At 35.0% G+C, this 15,163-nt stretch overlaps 1 protein-coding gene across 2 annotated transcripts in view; it reads right to left on the bottom strand.

The window, feature by feature from the left end:
* Myo81F (unconventional myosin 81F) overlaps nt 1–15,163 on the bottom strand; it is a 215,594-nt gene that overhangs the window by 146,828 nt on the left and 53,603 nt on the right. For both annotated transcript variants that reach the window (XM_089246115.1, XM_089246116.1), the window contains exons 3-5: nt 6,406–6,468; nt 3,945–4,088; nt 1,086–1,194 (exon numbers count right to left, since the gene is read on the bottom strand). In XM_089246115.1, coding sequence (XP_089102241.1) covers nt 1,086–1,194; nt 3,945–4,088; nt 6,406–6,468 — 316 coding nt within the window. The remainder of the gene's footprint in view (nt 1–1,085; nt 1,195–3,944; nt 4,089–6,405; nt 6,469–15,163) is intronic.

Raw genomic sequence — 15,163 nt, 5'->3', positions numbered from 1 at the left:
ATAGCTGATTCTGGATAGATTTCTCTCATACCTAAGAGGTTGGTTCGGGGCCGCAACTGGATGCTTGGTCAGCCGGGGCCAGCACGCATTTTGGGGCCCCCCCCATAATGTTGAAGGAGAGGTTAAAGAGTGGAATTTGCACCCCCTCTAGTCCGGTGCCTGGGCACCAGATCCGCCTGCACTCCCCTAGTTGTGACCCTAGGTTGGTTATCAAACCACTCAGTGTGAGGATTCAGTTGAGGCAGCCATGTGTTTGTGTGGTTGTAATGGCAAAACTTTTTTTTTCACAAGTAGTAGTACCTCCAGTCAAAAATATTTTGGCAAAGAGTGAGCCAGTTTTTTGAAACCACAAAACCTCTGAAAATGTTTTGGTAAATCAGATCTGTGTTATATGCTCAGGTGCTGCCATTTATGTTCCAAATCAGAAGTGAGAAACTGACAATGAATAAATATTTACAATTAACTATTTCCTCAATTTTGTGTACATGATTCCTGTTTGACTCTTGTTAGTTATATCAATTTCGCTACTTAAAAAAAACCTTTTACAAAATGGAAAAACACTGGAAAAATTGATGCTATGTTTTCGCACCTGTAAATTCGCACTTTAGCACTTGCTATTTGGCGATATTGACAAGTTCATATTTGTTATTTGGCAACATTAGCGAATTAACACTTGTTATTTAGTGACATCATTGGCAATTTAACTCATTATTTAGCGACATTTTGCAGTGGTGGTGGTGGTGATGGGCTAAGATAAATTTGCCAATCACAGGCATTTGCAACAGGAAGCTCAATAAAAGATCATGATTTCAAGGGATCTAAAATTGAGAGTGGGAACTTGCTGGAAAAATCTGAAAATCAATTGATAAAAATTTCTGTGACCTTCTTTCTTATTTTGGGACTTTTTCTTGACTTCTGTGACCCTTTTCCTCATTTCATTACTTTTCCATGATGGTAGACACCCTACTGAAGCAATTGGGGATGATTTTGTGGGCAATAATTGCAGACCTTTAGCATGCTGATGATTGTAATAATAATCTATATTTATTGATATAGATTGTTCTAGAAATTTAATATTTTCTCACCGAACGCTTCTAATATTGTGTTTGCTTCAAGAATTTGTTGTTCAATCCATGTTGATACATTAGTTGTAACTGTACATAAATACTGAAGAATGAATTTTGTGGTTTCAGTCTGAAATATAAAAAATAATACATTACATATCAACTAGATCAAGGTAATAATCATGATTCACAGAATTCAAAATAATCACAGAAAATGTCATTTACTATAGCTGGTGTAACTAATTTATAAAAAATAACTCCCTCTCCATGGCTGGCTGTTGTTACCATCAGCCTTGGGAAAGGGCAGCTCTACTACATTACATTCAACATAACACTTTAAATTAAGAAACCTAATAAAAGAACGACTGCCGCCTGGCAATCGAGTGGTTAGCCGCTGTGGTGGTCGAGTGGTCATAATGACGGACTCGCATCGCGGGGATCCGGGTTCGAACCCCACCATCACCGCAGTGGTGGTTGGCTGAAGTTGGTTTCCTGTGGTTCCCAACTTCGAGGCGCAAATGCGAGCCGATCTCCCCATTAAAAAGTCTCGCCACAGAGAGCAACACGCCTACAACGATAAATTATTCAATCATTACACTTCACTCACAGTTAGAAAAACTGGTGGCAGATGGCAGCACGACACATAACAAGCATTACACAGAAACAAAACTTCACATCAGGTTCCACTACACGTACACACACATTCCCGCATGTACCAATTCGTTAGAGGTTCCGCAGAGGAATATGGACGAGGTGCATGTGTGGTTTAGTAGTAGTAGTAGTCGAGTGGTTAGGAAACTAGCTTCTCACTGTGCAGGTCTGGGTTCGAATCCCGGTTCGGGCAGGGATGTCTACTAACCTAATACTAACAAATTCCCTGGATGGATCATGCTGATCCCTTGGGAATATGTGAAGATCACGTTATTAAATTATTAAAAATTATTATGCATTATTATTAATAGTATTTTAGTTTTTATGCATTTAATGTGTTCAAAAATAACTGCCATCCGTTTTTGCAAGTTTCAAGCACAAAATTGAAAGGTTAATGTGTAAGTTTTCTGTTGTAGGTCTGATTGCTGACTGTGCCAAAACTTTCTTGAAGGGGGATCAGCTTGAATTAGCAGCTCAAAGTCAGAAAATCAAAGAAAACCAAGTTATATAATTGAACCAGATAACTTGAGGCCAAATAGACTTCAAAAGTACTTCATTTTTTACCACAAAATCTGAAGTCTGCATTAGACTAGGATTACACTATAAAATTAAAAAAAAAGTTATTTTATAAAACATGAAAAATGAAACCAATAAGTGTATCGGTTCCATTCGAGCCAACGTAACTAATAGGGTTATTGGTTGTTTTTTTTTTCAAGTTTTGTATAACAGTTTTTATCAAAATTTTATAGTATAATCCCAGCTTTAGTTGAAGTAAATATTTTTATGATATAATAGATCTTAACCAAATTTAAAATGCTGCGAAAATGTTATGAATCTATTCTTTGCCTTATCACTTTATATACATCATTTGTGGCTGAAATTATATTGTAGTAGAACTTAATTATGTTGAACAGATTATACGATAAACAATAGGAAGCCATTCTCTAAGTGGAGAAAAATAGTGGAATAAAAATAACTGTCTGTACTAACCAGATAGATTTATTATATCGAGATATAGTATAGGGATGAACTTGGTTAATTTGAATTTTTTGGATAATTGAACTTTTAGTTTGAGTTTTCTATTCATTCTTCTTTGAGTTCTCTAGTCAATTTAATATTGAAATTACTCGATTAATTCAATTTTTTCCCTTATAATTTGGATAATTTTGAAGTTTGATTCAGATATGTCATTTAAAAAAACTTCTTTTTTCTTTGAATTCCTGACCACCTTTTAGTCACGCTTTTCTTTTTTCCATGGTTTTTACTGATCTTTTCCAGAATATAACATGTATCCTACATTGATGCATTAAAAAGTCACAATTGAAAAACCTACATTTTGTTTTGGTTTTATGTTAGAAGCAATGATTTTGTCGCCAGTTCCACACACTAGCTTGTGTTTTTTCGTTGGCAACTAGTTTTACCGGATCTTAGATGAAGGCCATTACCTTAGATTACCTGTCAATCACAGATGTAATGTTGGAACACTATTTAGGAAATACAAAAGTTTATATGTGTATTTGATAATCAACTCCTCCTCGCATGGAATTTTAAAAAGCTGGAGTGCGGAAATCCTAGTTTATTGTCTGGTGAAATGCATTGAAAATCCATGTCTCTCTGGCATTATTGTTTGTTTATTTGGAATATCAATGCATATAGCCTAGTAAAATTTTTTACCATGTTCAAACACAGTTCATAGGCTTTTTCACCTCTAGAAGAAAAAAAAATTGCGGTTGACTTACAGATGTGGACATTGGTGAAGTAGAAAATAAAGTCACATTGAATCTTGAACATGACCAAAATATATCTAAGAAAGCAACACACACAGGTGTCTATATTCTAAAACTTGCAGAGACTATAGACATGCTAGAAAAATTGAGGCTATTGCAGGTCAAAACTTGCATCGTTCATTCTCTAAATCCGCTTGAAAATTTTTTACAATGTTTAAGAGTATCCAAAAGAAAGCAAATTAAAATATTATAATTTAACAATGAAATACTTTTTTGTGATTATTTATATTTTATACAAACAGTTGTTGCAACAATGAGGAAACTGTCACAGTGTGTGATAGTATTCAATACATTTTTATAATCATCAAGAATTTTTGACTTTTTCTGAAGGGTTTGTTATCATATATTGATGAATCGGAAAATTCAAACTTTATTGCTGCCCCCTTGAGTTTCAAACTATCCAAGTTTGACTATATTAAGTGTTCACTGTAGTTATTCTTACCTTTCCAGCTCCACTCTCCCCACTGATGACACATGCTTGATTGCGATTCAAAGTCTGCAAGCTGTTGTAAGCAGCTTCTGCTATGGCAAATACATGAGGATCTTGCTGACCAATTTTTTTACCACTGTAATCCAGCACCCATTTCTGAAATACAATAGCTGAATTAATCAAAAATTAGAGTTGAAATATGGTGGTAAGACAAGCCAAATTTAAAATAGAATTAATGATGAGAATAACATTTTAAAATGTGTGATACTGCATGAAAAATATAGTTTTGTTCTAATTAAAAATTTGACTGATTATTTAATTTGAATGGTAAGGTTATGTTTAATAATAATTGTAATAAAAGTAATCAATAGTAATTATTAATTAGTAATTATTAATTTAGGTTATGTAAGACCTGCAACAAGCAAAGCAATTTTGTGAAATTAACTTCAGTTACAATACATCAGAGGTAGGCAAAAACTTTTGTAAACAAATTTCTTATAAATTTTTAATAAAAATAAATAAAATAGAATAAAAAGCAGCAAAACTTTATAAAACTATTAAAGCCTATGGCTAATAGACAGTGCAGGGTGTCTATAATTACTGTTGAAGAAATGAAATTTTTCCTCAGAGAACCAGTCACATACACCATTTCTGCTGCCAAACTTTCAACATCCTCATGTTAACTAGAACACAACCCCAGAATGACCCGGGAAAATTTCTCCACCCTGTCTATAGTATGTCAATAAATAGAGGCTAGATCATAATGGAATCATTGAACCATGCTATTACTAGCAGGATGATAGGCAGTTGTACACATCTTTGATTCCAAGGAGGTTTGAAAATTGATGGACCAACTCACTTTTGAACTGAGTATCCTGGTTAGATACAATAGCTTGTGGACAACCAAACTTTGACATCCACCTGGCCAAAAATAGGCTAGCTATAGTTTTCACACATTGATCTGCAACTGGAATCACCTTGGGCCATCTAGTCCATCAACAACTTTGAGAGGTTGGCAGCAGAGGCATGAACATGAAGAAAACATTGAGGGGGCTGAAAGTGGCCAGTCGTCTTATATACACAAGTCCATACGCAAGAGGGAGAAAAGTGTTTTACATTGTATATTTTTCAATTATTGGGGGGGGGGGGGGCTGAAATAGCCACAGCCCCCTTGTTCCAGTACCTATTATTTACAGTAGTCCAAAACTATTGGTATAGATTACTCACAAATGATCATCCACAGGTGGGGATTTTTCCAGAAGAGTACGAGTATAGCATTGAGTCTTTGTCTTTTGGCACAGTTCATTTAAGGACTTCTCATACAAACTTTTGTTTCATCAGATTCACCATGGCATGAACACTAAGATGCAATAATCTGTGCAGAGAATATATATCGAATGTTTGACTTTCAAGTTCTGGTGGAACATAAGGTTTTGGCATTCCTCTGGAGATATTAAATGCAATCAAAATATTCTCTGGGTGAAAAAAACATGTTCTATCTTTCTGAGATCAGATTCTGGGGTCACCAGTTTGGCTGGTTTGAGCTTTCTGCCTGACCACTTGTGTTCAATGCAAAAGGAGGTATCTCAAAGAATGTAGAAATTGGGTAAAATAAAACTCAACATGTTTTACTTAAAAAACCTTCAACTAAAAACTTGTTGGTTAAAAAATAATACAGAAAAAAAACTGCATCAAGATATTGTAATGTTAAGTGTGAAAAAAGTGTCTACCCATTCATTTTTTTTTATACACATGGACAGTATTTTTTTCCTTCTCCAATTTTTTTTGTTTCAGTTCCTTTGTTTTTAATTTCTTTAGTTTCAGGTTGCTGTACTTATGTACTTAGATATAATGAGCATTCATATTTGTTATAAACACTTTGTTGCACAATTTGCCCATTGTGGTTTTGATCATTTTTGTCGCACCACGGTCATTTTCTGCACACGAGGGCTAATTAGACCGGGACCTACAATTTATTGCCGATTCCGAACGGCAGGCTTGTTTTTTATACTCATCGAGAGGTTGGTGCGCTAACCCTTCAATGGGGGACTCCCTTCAGTAGCAATTTTTGCCCATTGTGGCCTTTGATCTTGTATTTGAATGGTAGAACAGATTGTTTTGTTTTTTTGCACTTAATTTTTTTTGTTATCTTTCAATTAAGATGTTCCTTAAGTCCATAGCTTCGTAATGACTTAAGGCTTCATACAGTTTACAAAATGATAAATTTAATTATAAACACACTGTATAACTAAGACAGATATGAAAGATGGAAAAACATTGCCTAAAAAATGATGCATCATAATCAATGAAAAATTAACTATTCATAAATTATTCAACTATTCTCGACCTAACATGTTTTCTAAATGATACTCTTCATAAATGTAGTTGTTTGAACAGAAAGAAAAAAAATTATGTTTTTCAAAACTATTATATACCAAGAATTGATTAAATGAATGAATAGAGAAACACTTACAGTTTCATATATGGAGAGTTCTTTGTAGGGATTCACAGCAACAAGAATCGTTCCTGTATATGTCTAACATTTGTTAAGAATACCAATCGTCTATGTATCATGGAAAAATATATCTATAACTAGAGAGACTAATGATGGGAGTAGATAAAATAAATCTTTGACTGAGCTAAGTAGACCAATTTTGTTTCTCTGGCTACGGAGGATATTCAAAACATCTGTTGAATATTTTGCGGGACCACCTGAGATACACAGAAATGCAAGATAAAATATTGCAAGAAACATAAGAGAAGAACATATCAAAGAAAATAGTATATTTTTTATCAATAAATATAATGAAGGACTTAAATAGCAACAGGAAAACTAAACTATGCAACAGACAAAATTTTTCAGCTGCTTAAAAAAATTTCTTTATTCTTGGTAGGTCTTCATTTCAGGTAGGTTTCCGATTCAGAGGTAATAACATAATAAATGGATGATTAACCCTTTAAGTGGTTTTTAAATCTTTCCTGATCCGCATTACAGTTGCCATACATTGGAAATCATTAAACCTTCCAGAAATCGCCACTTATTTTCAAGAAGAATTTTTTTTCCCGATTGCGAGCTGATAAATGCTCCCCTGCTAACACAAAATAATAATAATAATAAAACAAGGAAGGGAGAAAACTATCGTTTTCTGTTATTTATGCTGTATTACCTTGAAGGAAAAAAGAAACACACCGTTTCTCTCCCCTTCCGTTATCAGACTTAGAATAAAGCCGACTTTGTCCACAGACAGTTGATTGACAGGATGGGAGGGGGGGGGGAACAAGAAACACGTTATCAGAAGAAAACTTTCAATGGTATGTGGGTTCGGGATTGCCGTTTTGAGAGAGTTTTAAGAACCCGAGATAGCGATTTTGAGAGGGTTTTAAGAACCCGAGATATCTCGGGATTGCCGTTTTGATAGGGTTTTAAGAACCCGAGATATAAGGGGGCCCTTAAATACTTTTGGTAAACAACTGAATTGTCAAGTCCCCAATACATCACTTAAATTAAACAAAGACCTTTCCCATTGCGGGCGTATGCAGTCCCTACCTTTGGGGGAACCATGGTGGATTGAAGGGGCGGGGGGCTGCGGAAAATCCTTCCCTTCTGAAAGAAATTTTGAATTTTTTTTGAACAACTGGCAACTTTTTGGCTTCATATCGAATTTTAATAACTCGGCATTTTAAATTGAAAGGAATTCTTTTCCCACGTACGTCTCTGCCCCCCCCCCCCATCTAATAAGAGCGTGAAGCAAATGTTTCAAACAAAACAGAACAGACATCCCACGGCTATCCAAATCAAATTTGATTCACCTAAATAGTGTAAAAATTAGGAAAATGGAGAGAAAGGGAAATCGCTCTCATTACCATCTAATTAACTCACACTCAAGTTTCACAGAGACATGCGACTGAACTTCCTAGGCATCGATTAAAAATTGAGATGGGCAAAGAGTTCCATCAAGATATTCGCTGTAAAAGCGTAAAAATCATCACAGCAAATATTATATGTGACAATACCTGAAGTCTGCGCATAATGTTCTATGCACAGTAAGTCCATTCATTAAAAGAAAAAATAATAATTATTGATTGGACGCAAGAAGAGCGGCACAATTAGATCTAGAACAGTGTTTCCCAAAGTGGGCAATATCGCCCCCGGGGGTGATGGAACGTTCCAGGGGGCGATAGAAGCTACGGGTATAACATGGGACCCTATGGGTTCTCTTGAGATGCGGGCAATGAGAGAAAAAATTTCAGGGCGATAGAACAAATAGTTTGGGAAACTATGATCTAGAATTTGTGTGTGTGTGCAATAACAGATCGATGACGTACATCATTTCAGAAACGATGTCCTTTCATTATGAGCGATTGTGTATACTATATATTCACACGAACACATACGGTGTGATATGATCGAAAGACGTGACCATTATATTAAAATAACCCTGAAAGAATGCGGGCGATCAACCACCCACGCACACGCTAGTGACCAAACACTCCATCTTACAGCAATCTCATTACCGGAAAGCAATATGAACGAAAGCGTGACGAGAAAATTCTTGAAGATATCTAGGGAAAGCCATCAAGAGCTCACGATTCCTGATCAACCGAAGGTGAGAAATAAGCAGACCTAACAATGAATTTTTCTGACGTGGAAAAAATTTCTCAGGGTATCAGTTCTTTTTCCCGAGACGCTAAGAATCAGATTTAGCCTTGTATACAGAGCTTCTAATACAGTTTCAAAATTTGGGCGACTTCACTAAATTTCAGACAAGCTGTAAACTTAAAAAAAAACCCCGAGACTTAAGAATAACAATTGCTTCACACGAATATAGATAATTGAATTCGTTCGATTTTCGATCTCTTAAAGAAAAATTAATTAAAAAAAAAACAACTTAGAAATTCATCCACAGGAGTGAAATTCATCAAAATTCTGTCACACTAACAAGTGAAGTCTCGGATTTTAGGGCCAAAAAATCCGTAAATTTTTCTTCAATGTCGTAGCTAGGGAAATAAAAAAAACTATACTTCGAGGAGAATGGCTTTTTTTTCATGACGAAAAAGCTTTCGCCGGCAAAATAATAACCCTCCCAATCAGTCCGCTTATTTTTTTTCGCTGGAAGTTGACTTATCAGCAAGAGCATAAACTATAAGGAAAAAACAACCACAATCGAGCAACCCCGCGGTTGAGGAGGTAACCGCTGTTTCCGAAGACCATTTTCGAAGTGGAAAAGTGGCATTACGGAGATACTTCCCAGTATCCGCGATGGTAGTTGGAAGTTTCGATTTTTTGTTATCATTGCAGCGTTACAGACTTTCGTTATCAGCCATGCTCCGAGAAACGCTACACGGAAAAAAATACGCACTTACATAGAAAATAGTATGCCACACAGAATTTTTATACGAGAGATAGAACTTGCTTTTTAATATAAAAACTGCTTCATCAGCCCGATTTCAGGCTGATAAAAGCCGAAAGTAAACCACTTATACGGATTTACATTTTATAGTACTGAAATCAGAACTTCTTCCCTTATAAAAGTAATTTAATGCATTTTTCCATTTATGAATAATGACGAATGGCACTTTTAAATATTATGAATCAGTACTCCTTAAGCTCAAGGAAATACTAACTTGAATGTATTTCCATTGAGCTTATCTCACTTGTTCCTTTTTGTCCCCGCACCGAAAGAAGTCATTTTATTTACACGCGAGGGATAATTATCGCTTCCGTACCATTTACCTAGATTAGAAAGGAACACCTGTCGAACGGAGGTTGGATCAACCACTCGGCTAAGTCTGACGCAATATCTCACTTTACGCACTAATATAGGCCAATATCACATCGGAAAATATAGTTTAAATCCAAATTAAATCGGTACGTAAATGGGAAGTACCCCCATGAGACATTAAAAATCTCCATGGAATTTTCCAAAAATGATTTTAAAGACGTTTTGACTGAATTTCGGTGAGTTTTTACACTAATTTTTTTTTGAGGTCCCAACTAATCTTAGTGCGAGTTTATACAATACAACACCAGGATACTAACCTCAACATCTATCAGTACAAGCCCATGGATACAGATTGAAAACTACGAGATAAAGAGGAAAGATATCGGGTACTGTTCGCAAATTTATACCAATAAACGCTGGGTCTCTTGCGTCAATAACGCAAGGACGAAAAATTTCCTTAACTGGTCAATATCATACAGAAATTCAAAATTGCACATAAAAAACACAATAATTTATACACAAATACGTACACACAAAAAAAGGATTTAAATCTACACTAACTGATCTGAAGTGTTTTGTGTCCTAACTGATCTGAAGTGTTTTGTGTCCTAACCGAATCCTATTTTACGTTACTAAAAATTGATGTTAAACAAACAAATGGGTATCTGATAAAGTCGTAATTAACATGCTTTAATAGAAAATAAAGTATAAATTCGATAAGATAATTGACACAGGGAAAAAAATTAAACTCCAGTTTTCAAAAGCGACTGGAACCAAGTCATCATTTGGAAGTCCGACTTGGTACCCGATTATCAAATTAATGACAAGAAATTACAACTAAAAAAACATACGAAGCCGAAAAGGTTACATATAGGCAATCACCATTCCGGGAAGCCATTCAGAACAAAATAAATCCCAGGAACGTCCCTGGATCAAAACCCGCATCTCGCACAATAGACAGACACCTGTTGCTATAGCCACGAGCTATGCAATAACTGCGGAGAAACTGACATTATAACCACCACTCTATCATACATCAAACAAATTATTATTTAACTCGCTTTTGTGACATCTCTTAGAACCTCATATCCCAATGACAACCATAATGTTAATTAAGGGAGGAAAAAAAAAATGTTAAACATAACGACAACAATCCAAAGACCTTGCACAAAAGCACACACACACACACAACAAAAAGGACCTACATGTTAATCGTCGGGCCATCTCCTCGTCGGGCGGTGGCTTGAAAGAAGTCATAAAAAAGCATGCCGCTGATTTTTTTTTCTTTTTTGGGTCCCCATTTTATTTCTGGGGACCATGCCACTGGACAATTTTTCTCCGCTGGCTGGCCATTGCCAAAAAAAGGAAAAAAAAAGGAAAAAAAAAAAAAAACTGCGTCGAAGATAAAAAAAAACTCCTCTCTCTACAGCTTCTACGATCACCAACAAGATATTAAAAGCCCGTCACATAACACGCCGGTGTGTGTGTGGCACGGCTGCTGGAAAGGCAGCAGCACCAGCAGAGAATCGGCCCACGACTAACCGCGAGCAGCAGTTGTTATGGCAACCATCATCAGCCCAAGCAGTTGCCTAGCGCTAAGGTTTGACGTCAGGAAGGTTTTAGAGGCAGAAACGTGACAAAAACAAGGCGAGATGTGGAAGAAGAAGGCTGTTTATCACCGTTACCAAGGTTACGCGAATTAAGAACCTACACGTTAATATAATAATAATAATAATAATAATAATGCTCAAAAATTTTATAAATAGATGGGCATAGTCGCCCTCGCATCCCGATAGCTCTCTATGCTCCTCCTCATCCCTTTCTTAGCATTTCAATTACAGATGCCTTTCCACCCTTCGGTCATCGTAGATAACAAGATGCTGCGTGGTCGGTGCTCATTTTTGTATACCGAAACTGTAGGTGGAATAATGGAATCGGAACGTACATAACTACCGATCGCTAGACCCCGAAAAATAAATAAGTGTGACGTTTTAGAAATTGAATGATTATAATTTTCGAAAAATAGAACGGATTTCTTTCTCTTCTTTTAACCCTCAAGTTGCTGAGAACTGTCGAATATGAGGAAAAAACAATAGGCCCCCATCGAAAAACCATTATGCCGAAAACATCAACCGAAATATTTAAGCTCACAACAAGCATATGTTAGGCTGAAGGTTTAACCTTTTATGGTTCCCTGTATATTTGAATATACATGACAAATACATGAATTTAATTTAAAACTTAACATCAGTCACTTTTTACTAGAATTATTGAACTTTTTCTGGTACCATTCAAATAGATTAATTGATATAGATTGTTTGTAGGATTCATTTAACCTTCTATGATCCGGTATATATTTGACTATGCATGGCAAATACATGGTCAAAAAAAAAACCCATTATACCAATTTATTTTCTCAATTTGTTTAGAATTTTGAAAAAATATATCTTTAGTGTAATTTAAATACAATATACGGCTATATGAGTACAATACTTCTTTATCTAGAAAGAGATTATTCCTCAATGGTGTAATTTTTTTAAGGCTATTGAAATTTTACGTGTTCAGAGGTTTATAAAATCGCACCAAATTGAAGGGATAAGGTTTTTAGTGTGGTAAAACCTGGAATTTACCGGAAATGGTTGGAAAAACTTTTAAATATCCGACTCATAGTAAATAATTAGTGATATGCGAATGACGGGCTTTTCGGCATTTTGCGGCCCAACAAAATATTCATGTTTGTGTAGGCCTATGTGTTATTATAAGACGTAAGGTTTTTTAAAATGATATATCTGTTAATTAAAACAATTTAAGCAGGTCTAGTCAAAATGGATTACGTTGTTAATGTATTTTAATTCATTTGGCGGACCCGAATTTTTTTTCTAGTGTAACAATGCTCCTTATTTTTATCCGAGTTTTGCGCTAGAATTGATAAACGAACTAATTCTGACATTCGCCGGTAAATGTCTTTTATCTGTTGACAATAAGAAACTGAAATGAAAGCTTCACAGCTCAGCTTCGACATGACATACTACGCGTAAGGTCATGGCCCCCACAAGGGGTGGGCTGGCAAGGCTCCAGCCCTGGGGCCCGGAACGATTTTCATTATTCTTTGTTTTTTCACGCTGTAAATACATCGTAAGAGGGCCCGTGAAAGTCTGGTCCGGGGGCCCGCAAAAGGTCCCAGCCTAGGGCCCTACTCCAGGATGTGGGGGCCATACGTAAGGTGTGAGTGCTATACATATGGATGATTAAATGCAAGAGCATACACATATCCTTATTAGATAAGTACGAAAAATCGTGTTAAGCATATGACTTATTCAAACACAAACAAAAAGGTCGACAACCGGCGAATTGCCTAATGAGGTGGTTGAATGTAAAAAAAAGAGTAACAATGTTTTTTTGCAACACTAAAAGTCGTGCTTCATTGATCTGCTCATAGTGTGATCGAATTAAAGTTATGTTTTCGTGTTTGAACATTCATGTTTTATCAAGAAACAAACTTTACGCCAGAACAAACTTTAATTTTTTTTAATCCTTTTTTTGCAACATTTTTTTGCAAAACACTTGAAACCTCGCATGTCTTCACAAACAACCACCCTCTATAATTCATAATTAAAAATTTTGTGACGTTTATTTTCCATAGTACTAGAACAATATTTTTCCTTGATCCGCAAAGTATCGTAATATATCGCGATTTTTTTTAAAATATTTTTTAATATGAACACATCCAGTTTTCCCTCCATCAACTTGAAGCCCTAATGAACAAAGACCGTAAAACGCGTCAAACTGTTTCGGAGTAGTTCCCGAGAATAATTGAAGGGGCAGCAGATATTGCAAATGTCGAATATAAAAGAGGAATCACCTGGTAGGTAATGATTTAGCATAACTATTGAAGATTAACTATCCAGATTTCGTAAAAAATTCTGGTTTATAAAAATTCATATCAACATTCTCGCTGAATTTAAAACTACATCCATGAATTTTAGCAATCACGATATATATATTACATTAAGTAGGAGAAATTAATTTACAAAAATTGAATTAAAAAAATTTCATTTGCGATATGTACTACAAGAAAATTGTTCTTTTTCATGATGATTATTTTTACAACATGCTGATGTTTGGGGTGTAATTTTGGCTAATGCCATTGATCAGTATAAAGATTGGATGAGTTTCTACCTAAATCTACACTAAAATCTGCTTTTGATTAAGATTCCATTATAATTATATGCTCCAGAGAATCCGAAGTTTTATATTATATTAGTTAATAAGCTCAAAATTTTCGTTTCATTTGCTTATCAATGTAGTTGTGCAAAAAATATTGCTTTTGTTCAATGTTGTAAGTATGAGGCCACAGGATAATATTTTCTATTGGGCTTCCAGACTCATTTCAAACTACTTTATTATATGATGGAAAGCGTATAAGAGGCTGAATGGTGTCTTTAAACTAAACAAAAATATAAAAAAAACTAGCAGTTAAATTCAATTATTGCTACCATCTGGTTCATACAATGAGACATGACTAATTCACGTCACTTCTAATTAATATATTCTTGACACCTCTTGCCTCCTCAAGAGAAATGTTAAACAGCGGTACATCGAAGCTGTGACTAGTGATTTCGAGTTAAATGTTATTACTTATTCCTAAATAAATTGATAGTCAAATGGCTTTATGTGAATACAAAATGATTCATCTCATTGCATTACATTATTTTTACTTTATGCCTTCAATGGCTATGAGCTATGATTGATCCTTTATAGAGTATTTATGAAATATTATGAGCACACAAGAGATGCACACATGTTGATGAAATTTGTATTTTTAATACTTTTTTCACTTTTAAGGCATTTTTTCAGGTTTAGGACATTTTTGGCATATTTTTTTCCATTTTTGAATTTGTTTTTTTTAAATAAAAATATATATAGGCTAAAATATTTTTAAACAAAAAAAAACCACATTACTTTCATCACTTATCTTCCTTTGTAGATGACAAATGAAGTTCAAAATCAATTCTAGGTAAATTTAGTTTTTATTCAGTAAAAATTCCAAAAGCTGGCCACACTTAACCAAACAATAAATGAAAGTGAATTCAAGAAATTCGAATCCTATATGGGATGTTGAGAGAGATGAATTTTCATTATATAAAAAGAGAACACACATGGACTTGCATGCACTACAGTGGGAATTTTGAAATCTGCAAATTTGTGTTGAATAATTTTGATCCGTAAGAATGCAGTAAGATTTTGTAAGCTTTTGTGAATATTAAAGAACTGACAACATACATACAATTACTTCAGCATTCTGGTTTCTATCATTCAGTCCTTGCAGAGAAGTATGGAGCTTAGTGATTCTACCGATAAAGTAAGTGTACTAAAAAGTGGGGTGTGTGTATATATATACAGGCCAATTTGCTATCAATTGAAAAAATAATGGAAAAAGAAGCAGATTTTGCTTATAGAAAATTTTTGATGCTGTTGTGGCCGTCTAAAAGTTTTGACATTGAAGAG

The sequence above is a fragment of the Pholcus phalangioides genome, unplaced genomic scaffold (assembly GCF_987345545.1).
Source record: "Pholcus phalangioides strain wild (caught in Gottingen) unplaced genomic scaffold, Ppha-v1.0 ptg000017l_1, whole genome shotgun sequence".
Lineage (NCBI taxonomy): Eukaryota > Metazoa > Arthropoda > Arachnida > Araneae > Pholcidae > Pholcus > Pholcus phalangioides.
This window is presented reverse-complemented; position numbering and strand designations above follow the sequence as displayed.